The sequence below is a fragment of the Nerophis ophidion genome, linkage group LG14, assembly GCF_033978795.1.
Source record: "Nerophis ophidion isolate RoL-2023_Sa linkage group LG14, RoL_Noph_v1.0, whole genome shotgun sequence".
NCBI lineage: Eukaryota > Metazoa > Chordata > Actinopteri > Syngnathiformes > Syngnathidae > Nerophis > Nerophis ophidion.
The window spans coordinates 16,136,394-16,158,490 of NC_084624.1; the positions used below are offsets into that span (position 1 = coordinate 16,136,394).

Below are 22,097 nucleotides of genomic sequence, written 5' to 3' on the forward strand. Positions count from 1 at the left end.
CCAACCGGTAGGAGGCCATGGGGAAGACCCAGGGAACGCCTTGGGATCCCCCGGGAAGAGCTAGACGAAGTGGCTAGGGAGAGGGAAGTCTGGGCTTCCCTGCTTAGGCTGCTGCCCCCGCAACCTGACCTCTGATAAGTGGAAGAAGATGGATGAATGGATGAATGGATGGATGGGTGGGTGGATGGATGGGACCCATTGCCTCCCTGCTTAGCACTCAGCATCAAGGTTTGGAATTGGGGCTTAAATCACCATAAATGATTACCAGGCGCGGCACCACTGCTGCCCACTGCTCCCCTCACTTCCCAGGGACTGATCAAGGGGATGGGTCAAATGCAGAGGACAAATTTCACCACACCTAGTGTGTGTGTGACAATCATTGGTACTTTAACTTAACAAATGCAACAATACATAAATGTAATGATAACTTGAAGTACAAAAGAAAGCAGATAAATGGAGGGGAAAAAAGAGAAGCCAGCCATATTAACCTTGTAGATTGTTATAGTAACAATAGGTTAGGCTTTGTCAGTGTGCCGAGGCCCTGGGTCTAAAATTTGGGGTTCAGTTCTTTCTGGGTACAGTTTTGGAAAAAGTTTCAAAACAAAACAATTCTTTGCTTTTATGAAAACAACTTGAATAGTCTTTTTAAAATAAAACTTATTTTGTCTTAAAGGCCTACTGAAATGAGATTTTCTTATTCAAACGGGTATAAGCAGGTCCATTCTATGTGTCATGCTTGATCATTTTCGCGATATTGCCATATTTTTGCTGAAAGGATTTAGTAGAGAACATCCACGATAAAGTTCGCAACTGGAGAAAAGCCCTGCCTCTACCGGAAGTCGCAGACGATGACGTCACACGTGTAGGGGCTGCTCATATATTCACATTGTTGTTAATGGGAGCCTCCAACAAAAACAGCTATTCCGACCGAGAAAACGACAATTTCCCCATTAATTTGAGCGAGGATGAAAGATTCTTGTTTGAGGATATTGATAGCGACTGACTAGAAAAAAAAAAAAAAAAAAAAATGCGATTGCAATCGCGTTGCATTGAGACGGATTCATATGTTTTTAGAGACATTTACTATGATAATTCTGGGAAATCCCTTATCTTTCTATTGTGTTGCTAGTGTTTTATTGAGTTTAACAGTAGCTGATAGTCAGAAGTGTACGTCCACGGCCGGGTGTTGACGCGCAGTGTCTCAGGGGAGTGGACGGCAGCTGTACGGGAGGCACAAGCTCAGCTGATATCCGGTAAATAGCGACTTTTTAGCCACAATTTTCTCACCGAAACCTGCTGGTTGACAAGTGGTCGGGAGCCATGTCCGCTGTGATCCATAGTAAAGTTTCAACTCCGTGAATTTTAAACAAGGAATCACCGTGTGTTTGTGTGGCTAAAGGCTAAAGCTTCCCAACTCCATCTTGCTACTTTGACTTCTCCAATATTAATTGAACAAATTGCAAAAGATTCAGCAACACAGTTCTTCAAAATACTGTGTAATTATGCCGTTAAAGCAGACGATATTTAGCTGTGTGTGCGTAGCGCTTATACTTCCTAAAACCTGTGACGTCTTGCGTGCACGTCATCATTACACAACGTTTTAAAGACGAAACTCCCGGGAAATTTAAAATTGCAATTTAGTAAACTAAAAAGGCCGTATTGGCATGTGTTGCAATTTTAATATTTCATCATTGATATATAAACTATCAGACTGCGTGGGTTTCAGTAGGCCTTTAATGCTTGTTTTACAAATGTCACTGGAAGGAAGGAGACTTTAATAAAGTTTCTTACATTTGTTAATGACGGAATAATGTTTTCAAGCTAGGGCTCCTCCTTGACAAAACTGCTATCCATGAATGTACTGTATTTGTTTAGTAGACATCATCATAATATTTTATTAGAATGTATCCAAACACGAATTGGTATGTCAGACATAGCCCTGTCTTGGTTTAACTCTTATCTTACTGATAGGATGCAGTGCGTCTCCCATAAAAATGTGACCTCAGACTACGTTAAGGTAACGTGTGGAGTTCCCCAGGGTTCGGTCCTTAGCCCTGCACTCTTCAGCATATACATGCTGCCGCTAGGTGACATCATACGCAAATACGGTGTTAGCTTTCACTGTTATGCTGATGACACCCAACACTACATGCCCCTAAAGCTGACCAACACGCCAGCTTGTAGTCAGCTGGAGGCGTGTCTTAATGAAATCAAACAATGAATGTCCGCTAACTTTCTGCAACTCAACGCCAAAAAAACGGAAGTGCTGATTATCGGTCCTGCTAGACACCGACCTCTATTTAATAATACAACTTTAACATTTGAGAACCAAACAATTAAACAAGGCGACTCGGTAAAGAATCTGGGTATTATCTTCGACCCAACTCTCTCCTTTGAGGCACACATTAAAAGCGTTACTAAAACGGCCTTTTTTCATCTCCGTAATATCGCTAAAATTCGCTCCATTCTGTCCACTAAAGACGCTGAGATCATTATCCATGCGTTTGTTACGTCTCGCCTCGATTACTGTAACGTATTATTTTCGGGTCTCCCCATGTCTAGCATTAAAAGATTACAGTTGGTACAAAATGCGGCTGCTAGACTTTTGACAAGAACAAGAACGTTTGATCACATTACGCCGATACTGGCTCACCTGCACTGGCTTCCAGTGCACTTACGATGTGACTTTAACGTTTTACTACTTACGTATAAAATACTACACAGTCTAGTTCCAGCCTATCTTGCTGATTGTATTGTACCATATGTCCCGGCAGGAAATCTGCGTTCAAAGGACTCCGGCTAATTAGTGATTCCCAAAGCCCAAAAAAAGTCTGCGGGCTATAGAGCGTTTTCCGTTCGGGCTCCAGTACTCTGGAATGCCCTCGAGATGCTACCTCAGTAGAAGCATTTAAGTCTTACTTAAAACTCATTTGTATACTCTAGCCTTTAAACAGACTCCCTTCTTAGACCAGTTAATCTGCCGTTTCTTTTCTTTTTCTCCTATGTCCCACTCTCCCTTGTGGAGTGGGTCCGGTTCGATCCGGTGGCCATGGATGACGTACTGGCTGTCCAGAGTCGGGACCCAGGATGGACCGCTCATCCAGAGTCGGGACCCAGGATGGACCGCTTGCCTGTGTATCGGCTTGGGGACATCCTTGCGCTGCTGATCCGCCTCCGCTTGGGATGGTTTCCTGCTGGCTCCGCTGTGAATGAGACTCTCGCAGGTGTGTCGCTGTGAACGGGACTCTCGCTGCTGTGTTGGATCCGCTTTGGACTGGACTCTCGCGGCTGTGTTGGATCCAATATGGATTGAACTTCCACAGTATCATGTTAGACCCGCTCGACATCCTTTGCTTTTGTCCTCTCCAAGGTTCTCATAGTCATCATTGTCACCGACGTCCCACTGGGGTGTGAGTTTTCCTTGCCCTTATGTGGGCCTACCGAGTATGTCGTAGTGGTTTGTGTTGTGGTTTGTGCAGCCCTTTGAGACGGTAGTGATTTAGGGTTATATAGGTAAACATTGATTGATCATAATAACTTACTGTACTGTATGTGTACAACAGGAACCAACAGGAACATTGTGGACAGAAAATCTGCTTACAAATACATATTAGGGCATATATTTTATTTTTTTTCCCCAAGATGGCGCCGCTGTAGTGGCTGCTGTTGGCAGGAGCTTGTGCTCTTGTGTCATCCTTTTGTGTTCCTGATGTTTCCCTATTGTTTTGTTGAGGAATTTTTTTTTTTTTGTCTTTTGGTTCGGGACCCTTTTGAACTGTACAACAAAGGGTGGCACCTTTGTGACTTCTGCTGTGCTTTTTTGCGAACCTCCCTGCCTTTTGACCATGGACAATCTTCACAGTGTCTTGGCTGAATGAGCAGGTATCGCACATTGCGGACTGGATACTGGCCGAGACTTGGTGGGCGGCCGAGAGTGGAGTCGGCTCTCTTGGTTGCTTTTTTTTGGGTTTGCTCCTGTCTCTGCCCATGCTCTCCCCACCCCAGCAGACGATAGTGTGTAACACCGCAGAGGCCACCACAGAGTATATGTTGTTTTTTTTGTGGTGTTGTTGTTTTACTTTTGTGGCTGGTTGCATCAACTCTACTTTTTTAATGTCTTTAATGTCCTTTGATGTTTCCCTCTTACACATCCTTGGTGTGTAAGAGCCCTTGGTGTGCTATGGCTATGAGTTTGTTTTTCTTTGGTCTCAGTCTGGACCCCCTCTCCAGGGACCCAGGCTTAGACTGATTTTTTTTCCTCACCCCCCAGCATTTACCTGTTTTTCACCTTTTTTGTAAGGGGCGCCGGAAATTGGCAGACCGGTGAGCAATCCTGTTCTGTCTCCCTGTACTGTTTGTCTACTCTTGAATGGGATTGTGCTGAAAATCTTAATTTCCCCTCCTAGTACATATAAGAAGTACTGTTGAATCCCTCCTTTTATTAGTATTCTTGTTTGCTGTGCCCCCTGTGGGTTGCATTTTCTCATGCTGCCAAAACATGCAATGGAGCATCTATGATGAGATGTGCTCGTTCATGTGATTGGGATTTTAATCAAAAATGCTTGCTGGACTCCTAAATGTGGTGTTGGTATGATTGGAAATTCTGAGAATCCTCCCAGTAAAAGACACAGAATAAGTGCAAGTGGCTGGACTAGACATGGGAACATACAGGAAGAAGAAATGTGATTTGCATATAAAACGTACCTTAAGTAGTATCTTGTACTTGAGCTCTTTCTTCTCCCGCAAAGGGTCGTAGTTTTCTGAACGCAGGAGCTCAGGTTGTAGAATATAACCAGTTTGTCCATTCATACTGAAGAGTGCGTGGTTCAGCTGGGTGTATTTATCTAGAGGAACATTTCATAATGATTATCAAAATAATTTAATCATTCACAAGTAATTCAAGTCCATATAATACTGTTTGGATAACATCATTGGCATTACACGTTAGTATCAACAGTCAATGTCAACAGTAAATGGTCAAAGCAGTTCACCAAAATATTGATTTTCTTGAATTTCTGATGATCATAGTAACCACAAGTGTTGAATAAATTAAAACATTACCAACCATACTAAATAGCAGTGGAAAGTTGTAGTTAGCAGTTAGCTTTATCTTATTAGCAAGAAGCATTTACTCCTTCTACAGTATATGCATTCCTACATAACTAAAAAAACAAGCTGAAATGACCACAATCATACCATGGTATGCAAGAGGCACAAAGCATATCGCAAACAGTTGCATTAAAGATAGAACATGGAAACTATAACTCCCCATTTTTGTGTGAAAATAGAAGAAACCAAATAATATGACAAATCAGACTAATTTGGCAATTCATTCTGAATTGTTCTCCTCTTTGAGCTGCAACCTTATCGTGGTAGAGGAGTTTGCGTGTCCCAATGATCCTAGGAGCTATGTTGTCCGGGGGCATAAAGCCTCCTGGTAGGGTCTCCCAAGGCAAACAGGTTCTAGGTGAGGGATCAGACAAAGAGCAGCTCAAAGACCTTTATGAAGAAGAAAAATCATGGACCCAGATTTCCCTCGCCCGGACACGGGTCACCGGGGCCCCCCTCTGGAGCCAGGCCCGGAGGTGGGGCACGATGGCGAGCGCCTGGTGGCCGGGCCTGTTCCCATGGGGCCCGGCCGGGCACAGCCCGAAGAGGCAACATGGGTCACCCCTCCAATGGGCTCACCACCCATAGCAGGGGCCATAGAGGTCGGGTGCATTGTGAGCTGGGCGACAGCCGAAGGCAGGGCACTTGGCGGTCCGATCCTCTGCTCCAGAAGCTAGCTCTTGGGACGTGGAACGTCACGTCACTGGGGGGGAAAGAGCCTGAGCTAGTGCGCGAAGTCGAGAAATTCCGGCTGGATATAGTCGGACTCACTTTGACGCACAGCAAGGGCTCTGGAACCACTTCTCTCGAGAGGGATTGGACCCTCTTCCACTCTGGCGTTGCCGGCAGTGAGAGGCAACGGGCTGGGGTGGCAATTCTTGTTTCCCCCCGGCTCAAAGCCTGTACGTTGGAGTTCAACCCGGTGGACGAAAGGGTAGCCTCCCTCCGCCTTCGGGTGGGGGGACGGGTCCTGACTGTTGTTTGTGCCTATGCACCAAACAGCAGTTCAGAGTACCCACCCTTTTTGGGAACACTCGAGGGAGTACTGGAAAGTGCTCCCCCGGGTGATTCCCTTGTCCTACTGGGAGACTTCAACGCTCACGTTGGCAACGACAGTGAAACCTGGAGAGGCGTGATTGGGAAGAATGGCCGCCCGGATCTGAACCCGAGTGGTGTTTTGTTATTGGACTTTTGTACTCGTCACAGTTTGTCCATAACAAACACCATGTTCAAACATAAGGGTGTCCATATGTGCACTTGGCACCAGGACACCCTAGGCCGCAGTTCCATGATCGACTTTGTAGTTGTGTCATCGGATTTGCGGCCTCATGTTTTGGACACTCGGGTGAAGAGAGGGGCGGAGCTTTCTACCGATCACCACCTGGTGGTGAGTTGGGTGCGATGGTGGGGGAGGATGCCGGACAGACCTGGGAGGCCCAAACGCATTGTGAGGGTCTGCTGGGAACGTCTGGCAGAGTCTCCTGTCAGACAAAGTTTCAATTCCCACCTCCGGAAGAACTTTGAACATGTCACGAGGGAGGTGCTGGACATTGAGTCCGAGTGGACCATGTTCCGCACCTCTATTGTCGAGGCGGCAGATCGGAGCTGTGGCCGCAAGGTAGTTGGTGCCTGTCGGGGCGGAAATCCTAAAACCCCTTGGTGGACACCAGCGGTGAGGGATGCCGTCAAGCTGAAGAAGGAGTCCTATCGGGTCCTTTTGGCTCATAGGACTCCGGAGGCAGTGGACAGGTACCGACAGGCCAAGCGGTGTGCAGCTTCAGCGGTCGCGGAGGCAAAAACTCGGACATGGGAGGAGTTCGGGGAAGCCATGGAAAACGACTTCCGGACGGCTTCGAAGCGATTCTGGACCACCGTCCGCCGCCTCAGGAAGGGGAAGCAGTGCACTATCAACACCGTGTATGGTGCGGATGGTGTTCTGCTGACCTCAACTGCGGATGTAGTGGATAGGTAGAAGGAATACTTCTAAGACCTCCTCAATCCCACCAACACGTCTTCCTATGAGGAAGCAGTGCCTGGGGTATCTGTGGTGGACTCTCCTATTTCTGGGGCTGAGGTCGCTGAGGTAGTTAAAAAGCTCCTCGGTGGCAAGGCCCCAGGGGTGGACGAGATCCGCCCGGAGTTCCTTAAGGCTCTGAATGCTGTGGGGCTGTCTTGGTTGACAAGACTCTGCAGCATCGCGTGGACATCGGGGACGGTACCTCTGGATTGGCAGACTGGGGTGGTGGTTCCTCTCTTTAAGAAGGGGGACCGGAGGGTGTGTTCCAACTATCGTGGGATCACACTCCTCAGCCTTCCCGGTAAGGTTTATTCAGGTGTACTGGAGAGGAGGCTACGTCGGATAGTCGAACCTCGGATTCAGGAGGAACAGTGTGGTTTTCGTCCTGGTCGTGGAACTGTGGACCAGCTCTATACTCTCGGCAGGGTTCTTGAGGGTGCATGGGAGTTTGCCCAACCAGTCTACATGTGCTTTGTGGACTTGGAGAAGGCATTCGACCGTGTCCCTCGGGAAGTCCTGTGGGGAGTGCTCAGAGAGTATGGGGTATCGGACTGTCTTATTGTGGCGGTCCATTCCCTGTACGATCAGTGCCAGAGCTTGGTCCGCATTGCCGGCAGTAAGTCGAACACATTTCCAGTGAGGGTTGGACTCCGCCAAGGCTGTCCTTTGTCACCGATTCTGTTCATAACTTTTATGGACAGAATTTCTAGGCGCAGTCAAGGCGTTGAGGGGTTCCGGTTTGGCAGATGATGTGGTCCTGATGGCTTCATTTGACCGGGATCTTCAGCTCTCGCTGGATCGGTTTGCAGCCGAGTGTGAAGCGACCGGAATGAGAATCAGCACCTCCAAGTCCGAGTCCATTGTTCTCGCCCGGAAAAGGGTGGAGTGCCATCTCCGGGTTGGGGAGGAGACCCTGCCCCAAGTGGAGGAGTTCAAGTACCTAGGAGTCTTGTTCACGAGTGAGGGAAGAGTGGATCGTGAGATCGACAGGCGGATCGGTGCGGCGTCTTCAGTAATGCGGACGTTGTACCGATCCGTTGTGGTGAAGAAGGAGCTGAGCCGGAAGACAAAGCTCTCAATTTACCGGTCGATCTACGTTCCCATCCTCACCTATGGTCATGAGCTTTGGGTCATGACCGAAAGGATAAGATCACGGGTACAAGCGGCCGAAATGAGTTTCCTCCGCCGTGTGGCGGGGCTCTCCCTTAGAGATAGGGTGAGAAGCTCTGCCATCCGGGAGGAACTCAAAGTAAAGCCGCTGCTCCTTCACATCGAGAGGAGCCAGATGAGGTGGTTCGGGCATCTGGTCAGGATGCCACCCGAACGCCTCCCTAGGGAGGTGTTTAGGGCACGTCCAACCGGTAGGAGGCCACGGGGAAGACCCTGGACACGTTGGGAAGACTATGTCTCCCGGCTGGCCTGGGAACGCCTCGGGATCCCCCGGGAAGAGCTAGACGAAGTGGCTGGGGAGAGGGAAGTCTGGGTTTCCCTGCTTAGGCTGTTGCCCCCGCGACCCGACCTCGGATAAGCGGAAGATGATGGATGGATGGATGGATTCTGAATTGTTGACTTCAAAGCTCTTCTCATTTCGCATGATTCAGCAACTTACCACTCACACCGCTCAACATTAAGGGATTAGTGATAGAAATAAGAGATTCATTTGATTACCTGGGTTTTCGCCTCAACAACAAACTGGACACAACTCAAACGCATTGTACAAGAAAAGTCGCCTTTACCTCTTGGGGAGACCAAGGTCCTTTAGGGAATGCGGGTCACTACTGTGCACTTTTTACGACACTGTGGTGGCTTCTTTGTTGTTCTACTGTATGCCATCATTTGTTACGGTGGGGACAGGATGGTCAGAGACAGAAGCAGACTTAATACACTGACTAAGAGAGCCGACGTCATCCTCGGCTGCCCACGAGACAGTTTGAAGAGGTGGTTGACAGAAGGACATTGACAAAGTTGACATCCCAAGGCCTTCCCAGGTCAGCTGGAAACAAAGACACTCCAACGTGTCTTGAGTCTTCATTGTAGCCTCTTACTGGTTTGACGTGCCATAACAACTCCTGGAGGACATACTAACCATATGCCTGAGCCATCTCATCTGGCTTCTCTCGATGTGGAAAAGCAGCGGCTTTACTCCAAGCCATTTCCGAAATTCACCCTCTCTAAGGGCAAGCCCTGCCACCCGACAGAAGAAGCTAAGTTTGGGCTCGCTTTTATCTGTGAACCCAAAGCTTGCGACCATAAGTGAGGATAGAAATGTGGATTGACGGACATTTCACTGTAACGGACCTGTGCAGAGTCCGCATAACCGCACCACACCATCAGCACATCGATCCATTTGTAGATCTAACGATCTACTCTTCCCTCACCCGTGAACTAGACCCCTCTACACCACGACTGCACCTACAAATTCTGTCCATAAAAGTAATGAACAGAATCTATGACAAAGGGCAGCCATGGTGAAATCCAACCCACGCTGGAAATGGGTCCGACTTACCAAGCTCTGACACCGATCATATAGGGTGGGGGTCGGCAACCGGCGGCTTCAGAGCCGCATGCGGCTTTTTAGCGCCGCCCTAGTGGCTCTCTGGAGCTTTTTTAAAAATGTATTAAAAATGGAAAAAAAATTAAGGAAAATAAATTAATTTTTGGTTTGAATAGGGTTTCTGCAGGAGGACAAATATGACACAAACCTCTTTAATTGTTATAAAGCACACTGTTAATATTAAACATGCTTCACTGATTCGAGTATTTGGCTAGCGCTGTTTTGTCCTACTAATTTTGAGAGTCCTTGAACTCACCGTAGTTTGTTTACATGTAGAACTTTCTCCGACTTTCTAGTACGTGTTTTATGCCACTTCTTTTTCTGTCTCATTTTGTCCACCTAATTTTTAACGTGGTGCGTGAATGCACAAAGGTGAGATGCAGTTTTGGGCTCGGACACAGCGTAAGGTAAGAAATATTGATTTATTTGAAACTAAGGAACAGACTATAAACAGAAAACTTGTACTAGGCACAAAAAGGCAAAGCAAAGAGCTAGCATGGGAGCTAGGAAAAAACAGAAGCAAAGCGCAGAAGCAAGCAAGAACAAAACAGGATTACCAGAGTCGGGAATGAGCGTCGTCACTTGTTGCATGGAACAAAAACTAGGATGCGAGGACGAGTCAATGAAAAAGGCAGGCTTAAATAAGAACAGTAATTAAAAACAGGTGTGAGTCAAAAACAAGAGGCAGGTGACACTAATACGTGACTATGGTAACAGAACAAACAGGAACTAAGGAAGTCAAACACTAGCAGAATATAATACAATAACGGAACAAAACCAGAATATGATATGACCTGGGCAGCGGATCATAACAGTTGGCAGTTTTTGGATGGCTATTTAGGCTTCATAGGCTCCATTGTAAACGCATGTTCACTTGCATTTATTTGCGCGTTAGAATTAATTAAAAAACATACATCTTAATTCTTACATAATTGTGAATAAAAGGGAAAACCCCCCTTCCCTCAATAAAGTGCAGTTCCCCTCTATTAACCTGTGGTTAGGCCTAGAACAAAAATAAGTAATTTAATTGAACAATAAATGAAAATGAACTCAATAATTTTGCCGGAATTGATAAATTGCTATGTTTGTGTGTTTGTTTGCTTTGTCTCTTAAACTTCAAACAGGGTATAAGAGGTTTCACTCTTCATTGCTCTCAGCACCAGAGCCCGATCGTTCAATAGCAGGATCCCAGATCCCGCCATCCTACTCACGTCCGTTGTGTCCTTGGGTAAGACAATTCACCCTTGCTCTTTTTGGGTCGTGGTTAGAGCCTTGCATGGCAGCTTCTGCCAATAGACTGTTAATGTGTGTGTGAATGGGTGAATGTGGAAATTGTGTCAAATTGCTTTAAGTACTCTGAAGGTAAAAAAGTGCTATACAAGTATAATCCATTTACCATGTGTTAAGCATATCGTAAGATTTTCTGTTAAAATGAAGCCAAAAAGATATTTTTTTTATAGTCCCCTTTATTTTGAAAAGTACCGAAAAGTATTGAAATAGTACCAAATATTGGTATTGGAACAACTGTAGTTTACATTAACTGTTATTATCTGTTATTGGCTCGCAAGTCTGTCTCATCAGAGTATTCATTTTAAGTTTTTTTTTTTGTTTTTATAGTAGCATCCGGTGTTTCAGACTTAGTGCACCAGTCGTAGACAATAGCCAATTAAATGGTTGCGTCTGTCAATCATCACATTGTACCTTCAATCCAAATTATTATTATCTGTGTTGGCTCTGCGATGAGATGGCGACTTGTCCATGGTATACCCTGCCTTCCGTCTGAATGCAACTGGGATAGGCTGCAACACCACCCGCGACCCCGAGAAGGACAAGCAGTAGAAAATGGATGGATGGATGCACTTAAGGCCTCTAAATAAACCTCCAATTCTGAATTTGTCGTTCAATGTAATATACCCAGAAATATTTTTTTTTACATGTTATCTCTTTAAAATATGCATATCCTCTAAAAGTATGACTTATAACAGCCACAAACTGGAAGAATACGTTTTTTTTTTTTATCATAATACAATTTAAACAAAACACTTCAAAGGTTTTATGGAATAATAAATTAAAAGTGTACTAATAAATACAAATAATACATAAGTTTGGAAATGAGTGATTGATTGAAACATTTTAGAAACATGAAATGATATTTGGAAAAATGCCAATAAAGCCCTTTCGATGTATTAAAAATAAACTGAGTCCATTTAACATCTTGAATAGATTCCATTTTACACCCTCCCAATTGTTTAAAATGGCTACATTAGATAGTAGATTAAGTATAAAGGCAGCTAAATGAACTATTATTCATTTACTTTGGGAATACTAGAGAATACGAGTTGTGGCTGTTGTGAAACTTGCCTTGTTTGTCCATACTAGGCTACTGTAGGTCACGTAAGGTCCATGCGTCAAGACAGTTGCTAATGTCAACCAAGTTAGCTCATGTGTGTTGAACTGGAAACTGGAATAAAGGGGTCGTGTATGAAACAAGGTCAGCTTCCCCAAAGTTTTGGCCTACAGAGGCGTTTGACATTGCTGTCAATCGCAGTGCTGCAATTGAGGCAGCGTTTTTCTCGCTTTCAGACCTTGCAACACCTCTCATATCCAGTTTGAAAGCCAGAGCCGAATAAAAGACACACACTGACGACGTGACAATTTATCAATGACAAACAACGTTATTAGGGTCATTTTAATTTATCCTTTGATTGACTGACGTATTGACTATGGGCCAAGTCCTACAATTGTATTACATTTATTTATGCCTCTGAACATCGCTTTTAATGCCATTTAAGGCCCTAATTTTTGCCAAATCCATTTAATGACTTGTAATGCTTTTTAATGCTTTTCGGAAACCCTGTATACATTTACTAAATAAAGGGCACCACAAAAAATACCATTATTGGCTTTATATTAACAAAAGATCTTACGGTATATTAAACATGTTTTGTTATTGCAATCGAAGACAAATTGTGTTCTTAAATAAAATACTGAACATACCAGAGAACTTGTTTTTTAGTAGTAAGCAAACAAAGGTTCCCAGCTTGTCTGCTGACATATGCAGTAACATATTGTGTCAGTTCTGATTCTATTATTTTGTAAAAATTATGAGGGACAAGTGGTAGAAAATGGATTAATAATGTACTTGTTCATTAATGTTACTACCTGTTTTTTTTTCTGTTTTAACATGTTCTATCTAAACTTCTGTTCAAATGTTCTTTTTTGTCTGGATACTTTATATTAGTTTTGGATGATACCACAAATTTGGGTATTGATCCGATACCAAGTAGTTAAAGGATCACGCATTGGTCATATTTAAAGTCCTCGTGCGTCCAGGGACATATTTCCTGAATTTTGAAAAACAATATGAATTAAAATAAAGAAAAAAGAGATTGTGTGACGCTAATGGGGTGTATAAAATAGTCAGGAAGTGTGTGCCTACAATATATGAACACATTTGGTGTGGGCCAATAAAAACGAAATTTTGACCCATTTTGGGTCTTAAAACTCTGAGTTTGAGAAACCCTGATTCATGGTGATTACAGAGCTCAGATACTTGAGGAGGCAAAATGCTGGAATAAATGGGGCAACACCTGCCAGGAGTAGGTGTTGTAAATTGTCGTCATCAACAGCACCAGTGAGTAGAAGAAATGTCGGAAGGATGGTGATGATGACTGAGTTTAGAAAACTATTTTGTAAAAAAATATATATATTTACTGTAACAGGAGATGATTTTTCTGCCTGGGTTGTCTTGGAAATAATAATTTTCATGGTTGCTCATGATTTTATTGATTTTTTTTCCTGAATTAAAAAAGTTACATAACACGAGGAGTTCTGCTGTTGTCGTTTATCTAAAATTGTTGCATTTGCATGATCCAGTGAACCAGCTTTAGAACTACTTTTACAGTTTAAATTGTAATATTTGTTCATTGTATTAATGTATTCCTAACAGTCAATTGTTTTCATTTTGTAGCATGTCTCTTGGCTACACTACTTCCAGTAGGCTACATGTACAGTATGTTGTTGTTGTTGTTTTTTGTCCAATCATATTCCAGCGTCTATGTGATTCCATGCCAATCTTAACAAATTATATTTCGGATTTGTTCCTTTATGACTGCACAATAATGTAAGTGTTACCCGAACTTCAAAAATATTAGTCTTAACGCTATTATTTCCCTGAAGAAAAGTTGAAATATGAAAAAAACATCAAAAGGGGATAACAGCTGTTAAAATCCCTCACACCTGCTTAATTTTAGTTGAAACAAGCAAATGTAGTTTAATTAGGTTAACTATATCAGCAGCTAACGTTCTCGCGACTATTCATTAACGTTCATCCTGATGTCAAGAATATGGGAGTGCTGTGAAGCTATTGCCTTAGCCACCTTCAATAACATGTACGAACCGATTGTTGGTCCGGCAACATGTTGAGTGCAGCTTTCGCATTTATACGTACAAGATTGAAAGGCATACTGGGTAATAGAGAGTACACTGATGGTTGTGATATAAACAACTTTAACTCTTACTAATATGCGCCACGCTGTGAAGCCACACAATACAAGATTGACAAACACATTTCGGAAGAACATCCTCACAGTAACACAACATAAACGCAACACAACAAATACCCATAATCCTTTGTATTCGTGACACATCCGGAATATATTTTACATCTGTTTATTTTTAGTTCATTATTTATTTGTGTATGTTGGTAAGGAACGGTTTTTGATGTTTCAAGTCACACCACACATAAATGGTTTCAACCCCATTTTTTGTTTGACTTCCATATTTACTTTACACATTTAATACTAGAGGCTGCACCGTACAGCTGCACCGAATAGGGGGCAATAGACTACAGACTCTGATTACATTGAACACATTTTTTATTAAAAAAATAACCAAATAATATATTATAATAAATACAAATATTACAGAAATAAAGAAGCCTACAATTTTTGGTTGTTTTCCGCTCCACTTGCAGAATTCTGATATACGATATATATCTCGATATTTTTTCCGTAAAGTATAACCGAAAACAAAACAGTCGTAGTTACCTGAGATACTAAGTATGTCCTTATTAGTATGCAATAATTTGACTTTGTAATTTGATGTTAGTTTGTCTAAATTGTCAGACGATTGCTTCTCCGATGTCTCCATCATGTTCAGAAGTCTCTTCTTTATCTGGACATCTTCTTCCACTGCATTCAGCAACATTGTCTCCATTGGAAGTTTTCGTTTTAATCTGTTGTGCTTGTGGCTGTTGAGTTTTGCCTAGTGAAAAAAAATATATATTTTCTATACGGATTTTTACAAAATAACATTCAATAATCATGAACACATTATTTGGGATAAACCCACTTTAGCACAGGTGTAAGATAGTGACATGTTATTCACAACATGTCAAATGGCCCTCAACATCGTCGGGAAACGATGTGTCAATAAAGCACTTTGAGGTATTTTAATTTCGACAGAAAAAAAAAACATTTAATGCAACTGCAGTTTTACTTAACTAAAGATTATTTATTACAAGAAACTACTCAAAGCATTTTTAATACAACCCTATTCAAATACATACAACACAGCTGAACTTTAATATATGCTTGCCATCTTAACTTCTGATTCCAAAGAAAGTATTTTTGTCACACTGTTGTCAAACAATGATCAAATTCAAACAAATGGGTAAAATATGATTCCACATTGTTAAAGGGGTCATCTGAGAGCATTTGTGATTGCAGTGCAGTTCACATAAAAAATGTTTGATTCCGCATCTATCATAAAAGTACTGTTAATACTGTTAAAAGGCATTTTAACAATATTACTTCCGAGCAATGAAGTTGGCGCCCACATACCTGAAGTATCTTTCACCACAGAAGATTGTGGATTACTCCCATTGGAATCTTGCTGCTCTTGTACATCAATTGGCATATCTTTGTCTGGAACCAGGCTGTCAAGGGTGAATGAAGAATCCCAACTCCTGTGAGAGTTAGTGTCAAAATCTGATGTTTCTATTCCAAATTGAATGGATGCAATGGAGAACCGCCCCAGATCTCCAGGCATAGTTGGAAGTAGAGCAAAACAATTCTACCATAACCACTTTTTCCACCTGCGTCGACTGCTTGTCTGTACTTTCCACGAATCACTTTCAGTTTAGTGTTGATAGTTTTTGTTTTTGTGACGTCCTCTTTCCGGTGAGGAAATTCCTCAGATTTCCCTCCAAGTCTGTACCGTTCCAAAATAGGGTAAGAATGTCACCATACTTGGACTGGCAAGTTTCCCAGTCAACACTCTGTTGAGTTTTGTTAACTTTAAACTCCAAAATGATGCTTATAAAGTAGCTCTACTTCTCTGTCAGTCCACGTATATAATTATTTCTTGCCGTGACCCGCTATTTTTGCTATATGCCGCTTCTGGCAATGACGTTTTGGATGTTTCTGATTGGCAAAAATGTTCTTAAGCACTCCCAGTATTTTGGCATGTGTATGCGTTTGCTTGGGGACAGAGATAGTTTTTTAAATGCGCACTTGTGGCTTGAGATCTTGTTAAGACCTTAGTTTAGGCTATGGCCCTTTGTTGCTAAGGCAACAAAGCGCTGCGGGAAACCCTGACATTCATTTCAATTCAACCAAATAATCAATCACCTGCCGTCTGGAAGTTGAGAGCCACCATGTGACAGCCAACCGACCACAGAGGATAGGGGTCATAGTTTGAGGACTCCACGCGTTGGCCTTTTGGGTAGATCCGACTCAAAGCCTTGTGGTTGTACCGCAGGAACTCCATTGACCGATGTTTTCCCGGTGTCTTATTCTCTACAAACGAGCGAACCTCCTTGTAGTTGTAGCTATCTATAAAGACAAAGAGAAGCTTGCTGTACAATGCACATTACAAAAATAAAATTTAAAGAATTTAGGAATTATTCATTATTCCACAAGCTATGTTGTTTGTGAAATTAATTGCACTAACTTCGGTAAAGATATCCATCCATCCTGTTTTTTCTAAACAGGCAGTGGGACACATATGCTATTATCGCATGTTTGATGTAAATGTGTTTACCAAAGCGGTCTTTCTCCTTGCTGCGTGGCTGACAGTAGACCACCAGGTCTGACATTTCCATAGCAACATCTGCTTTCTTCTCTACTTCCTCCTGTTGTCTGATCTGGGATTGAAAAACAACGTTACTTCCTCTCTGCACAGTAATGCGAAGAGCTCACCAATGAAAAACATGTGTCAAGTGAAAAAGAAAGTATTTGACTTTGTAACTTAACATCTGTAATGGCAAAATTAATATTTCAGTAATCTCTTGTCTAAAATCACTATTTGAGTGTAAGCCTTTGTGTGTGGGGCTTTGTCTTCACTACATCGGTCTGTTTTCTGTTCCAAGATAAGAAACGTTTATGGCCTATGCTTTGCTTTTTTGGAGCCCATACGGGATGTCTCCGAAGCCCCACTCTCTCCAAGGTGTGATGTGGTTGATCACTAAATTGTCATATTTCTTTTTTTGATCAATTTTATTTTCCCTTAAAGAGAAATCATGCCTCTTCAATGCATTTGCTTGTCTTGATGATAACAAGGAATGGATGGCCCTAAATGTCTTAAATTTCAATGAAAAGAAGACAGAAGTAATAGTGTTTGAACCTAGTGGTACCTGTGAGCTCCCCCCTGTTCACCTTGGCCCCTTGGCTTTGCAAGTTCAGCCTATGGTCACCTACTTGGACTTTCGTATTGACAGTGATTTTAAATTGGACCGTCAGATTGGTACAGTGGTGAAAGCCATCTTTTTTTTTATTTACGTCAGCTGGCCAAGGTTAAAAACCTTCTTTCTAGGCAACAGTTTGAGACAGTAATCCATGCTTTTATCACATTTTGGCTGGATTACAGTAACTCTTTGTATTTTGGAATTAGTCAATCCTCCCCCTCACGTCTGCAGTTGGTTCAAAATGGAGCTGCCTGACTTTTAACTAACACAAGAAAAAGAGAGCACATTACTCCGGTTTTAGCCTCTCTCCACTGGCTTTTAGAGTCCATTTTAAAATATTTTTACTTGTTTTTAAATCCTTACCTCTTTGAGCTACTCCACCTCAATATCCCCACCCGGTCCCTCAGGTCAGCTGATCCTGGAAGTACCCAAATCTAAGCGCAAGCTTCGAGGGGACAGGGCGTTCTCTGTTGCGGGTCCCAAACTCTGGAACCATCTCCCTCTCCGTGTGAGACGGGCCCCTTCTTTGGCTACATTTAAGACCCTTCTTAAAACTGTTTTTAACTTTTTTAACGGTTTTTAAGTTTTTAATTTTTTTTATCTAACAAATAGTTCTTAGGATAATTTGTATTTGCTTTTTCAATAGTTCTGTTTTAAATGTTATTTTCAGTCTGTCCTTTGCCTCTATTTCTTTGTTGTGTACAGCCCTTTGTTCTTTTACTGTAGTTGTTTTTAAAGGGCTTTTTAAATAAAGTTGGTATGGTATGGTAATTGTTATCCTCCTAATGTTATTTTTTTTGGGACTGATGTTGTTAACTGCCTTACCCAATGTTTAAACAAAACATGCCTGTCTTAGCCAGTATCACAAAAGCATGTGTTTTGCTCACTCCTTCCTCCTCACAGAATGGGACATTTTGCCTAGGCCTCCCCTCTCTCATCTCTCCTTTTTGAAAGCATATGTAAGTTGAAGTTTTGTGTCGTTCATGTCTCTCTCTTGCTCTTTTTCTCCTTTCTGCAGTAGCAAAAACCCAATCTCCTTTGTAATCTAATGTTATTTGAGTACTCAAATAAATATTTAAAAATACCTTAGTTTTTCTCTGGACAAATCCTTTGTTGAATATGAAAAATTCAACAACAATTTGGTGTTACAGGTGGGATCCCTGGATGACATATGGCCTGGCAACGGACCGTAACTGGCTCTACAATTCTACGAACGCAGATCCGCCTTTTCCCCCAAATTCCTCTTGACAAGGGGACAGCCCGAAAACCGGACTGGATTCTACAACAAGCCCTATGAGCCTCCTATATTTGCCTAACACTGTAAAGTAAAATGTCTTATTTTTTAACTCAATTATATAAGTTTTTACACATTTTATTATATATAATTTTTTCTGACAGCATTACTGCACGACGACAAGTATTTTTACAAGAAGCATGCCACTTTTCTGTGACTTTGACTTTACGTCATAGCAACTTTTTTGGTTTTTACAACTTTACTATTCAGACCCACACATTTTGTAACACACGTCTAATACGCTAGGGCTGTATTTTTTCTCCAAAGTGCAATTTGGCTCCTAAACTAACGTACAGTTGGGAGAGTTGCCGTGTCAGCAACCCGAGGGTCCCTGTTTCAATTCTCACCTAGTACCAACCTTGTCACATCTGTTGTGTCCTTGAGCAAGACACTTCTCCCTTGCTCCTGATGCACCTGATGGGTGCTGGTTAGCGCCTTGCATGGCAGCTCCCTCTATCAGTGTGTGAATGTGTGTGTGAATGAGTGAATGTGGAAGTAGTGTCAAATCGCTATTAGTACCTGGAAGGTAGAAAAGCGCTATACAAGTACAACCCATTTACCATTACCATTTACAGGACACACAGACCATAATGCCTCCCCCCAGTGGCCTGTCTTTAATCATTTAGCTAAAAGATTACAATATTAACAATCGTTAGACCATGTGTCAAAAGGGTGAAGATGTGTCCCATACAATATTATGTTTTTTTGCTCTGGCAATTATAATTTTCTGCAGCAAAGAGGAGGGGGCCAACCAAGGGAGCTGTCAATTCAGAACCCTCACACGCACAGACATGCACTAAAACACTACCACAGACGTCAAACGTGACAGTTGAGTGATCAAGAATTGTTGTGAAACTGACAAACGCAGCCTGGAGAGATGCACAAAAGAATCGTAGAAGGAACGCTACATACGACTACAGAGCGGAACGAGACATATACTTCTGATATGGAAGACGAAATAAAAGGAAAAACCAAACTCGTCCAAAAGATGTCGGCCCAGCACAAACAACATGGCATACAAGACTATCCTGGTGGCATTACATACTATACTATAACATATTGTTTACAATAATTCTTATTTGTCATTGTCATTTCATGAAAAGTTTTGCCTGACTAACGAATATTTTCTGGTTTGTTTTTTTAGTAAAATTAAAGTTAAAGTATGTTAAAGTATAGTATAGTCACACACACACACTACGTGTGGGGAAATTACTCTCTGCATTTGACCCATCCCCTTGTTCCACCTGGGAGGTGAGGGGAGCAGTGAGCAGAAGCTGTGGAATCATTTTGTTGATTTAACCCCCAATTCCAACCCTTGATGCTCAGTGCCAAGCAGGGAGGTAGTGGGTCCTATTTTTATAGTTTTTGGTGTGACTCGGCCGGGGTTTGAACTCATGACTTACCGATCTCAGGGCAGACACTCTGACCACAAGGCCACCGAGCAGGTTTTAAAGCTTGTGGAGGGAGGTGTGGCCAGCACGCCTGCAGGAACAAAGGTCACCACCGCTCTCTATGGTGCTGAGGACGAGCACCATCGGATAGGGGCGGCGAGACATAGCTGGCAGGTGATTAGATGTCACATGTGATACGTGTTGTCTTTAACAGTGAGCAGAGTGCAGTGTACGTTTTTCTGAAAAGTACAGAAAAATGTTTTGTCTGAGCTTGTCTTCAGCTTCTGGAAACAATCATTAAAACCTTTGTCAACTCTGCACACCTGGCGTATGTATCAGTGGGACCGCGAGTACACGACTTCTACATGTGGCGCCCAATTAAAAGAAAAACAATGTCGACACCAAGCCCAATAGAGGCACTGGGGCAGCTCTTGGCAGAGGTGTCCACAGCAAACCACCGGCAGATGGAGGCCATGCAGGGGCAAATTGCACAGCAGAGCCAGATTCTGCGGGCGCTGACAGAGAGGGCTGCATTGGGGGCACCTGCGGGAGCGAAGCCAGCATTGGCGGCAGTGGGGATGCACCGAATGGCGGAGACGGAAGACCCACAGAGCTTTATGGACAAGTTTGAGGCCACAGCGGGAGCATGTGCTTGGCCGTAGGAGGAGTGGGCGGTGCGGCTGTTGCCACTGCTGGCGGGAGAGGCGCAGTGAGCGGCGTTCAACCTCCTACCAGCCTCCCGGGTGAGCATCACATAGAGACCAGCCTAGGCGTGACGGTGAGGTCTCGGCCCTTGAAGCTACCCGAACACAAACACAAAGTAGTTTGGGAGGAATTAAAAACCATGCTGGAATTGGGAGTAATGGAAGAGTCATACAGTGCATGGTGCAGCCCCATAGTTCTGATAGGGAGGAAAGATGGGTCTGTGCGGTTCTGTGTGAAATATCGCAAGATAAATGATGTGTCACGTTTTGACGCCTACCAGTCCGCGTCCCGGCCTAAGTCTGGCGGTGGAGGTATGTGAAGGGAGGTGCGGCCAGCGCTGTCTATGGTGCTGAGGACGATCACCATCCTCCTGATGGCGAGACACAGCTGGCAGGTGATTAGATTTCATAGGTGGTACATGTTAATCTAATCATCTGTTGTCTTTAACAGTGAGCGGCCGAGTGCAGGAGGAGGAAGAGTATTGGAGAGACTGAAAAGTCCGGAAAAAAGTTTTGTCTGAAGAGCTTGTGGAAACAATCATTAAAACCTTTGTCAACTTTGCACACCTGGCGTATCTGGCGTATGTAACAGTGGGACCGCGATTACACGACTTCTACAAAGCTGTATTGTGTTTGTTTATTCATAAGGAAACAATCACATGGATATAAAATAAATAAATAAATGGGTTGTACTTGTATAGCGCGTTTCTACCTTCAAGGTACTCAAAGCGCTTTGACACTACTTCCACATTTACCCATTCACACACACATTCACACACTGATGGAGGGAGCTGCCATGCAAGGCGCCAACCAGCACCCATCATGAGCAAGGGTGAAGTGTCTTGCTCAGGACACAACGGACGTGATGAGGTTGGTATTAGGTGGGATTTGAACCAGTGACCCTCGGGTTGCGCACGGCCACTCTTCCACTGCGCCACGCCGTCCCTTATAATTATATAATTTGTAACTGTACAGCTGCTATAAAGCAATTAGATGTTGATTCGCTGAGTAGAACCTCTGAAATTGTTTCTGTTGTTGAAAAAAATTTCAACAAATTAGCCTGCTAAACAGCTGCCTGACATCTTTACCCAGGAGTGGGGTGCAAGGGATGTGGGAAAAGTCTAGTTAGCGAGACCTCTTTAAAGTTGTAGACACAACCAACACTGCCTAAAATTACAGTTGACAACTCACAAGGTTAGCAGTTGAATACATTAATCTCACTGTATTTTTGTCAACAGCCTAGCTAACCGCTTGCTAAACACCCGTGTACACAAACTGCATGAATGCATCAACAACGCTGGTACTGCAAAGATCGACAAATACATCAGCGACACGTTTCAA

At 43.2% G+C, this 22,097-nt stretch overlaps 1 protein-coding gene across 4 annotated transcripts in view; it reads right to left on the bottom strand.

The window, feature by feature from the left end:
- plcg2 (phospholipase C, gamma 2) overlaps positions 1–22,097 on the bottom strand; it is a 117,847-nt gene that overhangs the window by 18,647 nt on the left and 77,103 nt on the right. For 3 of the 4 annotated variants that reach the window (XR_009809549.1, XM_061919959.1, XM_061919960.1), the window contains exons 26-28: positions 16,725–16,827; positions 16,313–16,516; positions 4,705–4,844 (exon numbers count right to left, since the gene is read on the bottom strand). Coding sequence is in view for 3 of the 4 variants with exons in the window: in XM_061919959.1 (XP_061775943.1) it covers positions 4,705–4,844; positions 16,313–16,516; positions 16,725–16,827 (447 nt within the window). In the remaining variant the exon portion in view is untranslated. Of the gene's footprint in view, positions 1–4,704; positions 4,845–14,603; positions 14,946–15,523; positions 15,649–16,312; positions 16,517–16,724; positions 16,828–22,097 lie in introns of those variants that run through there. The other variant, XM_061919961.1, reaches the window with a different exon arrangement.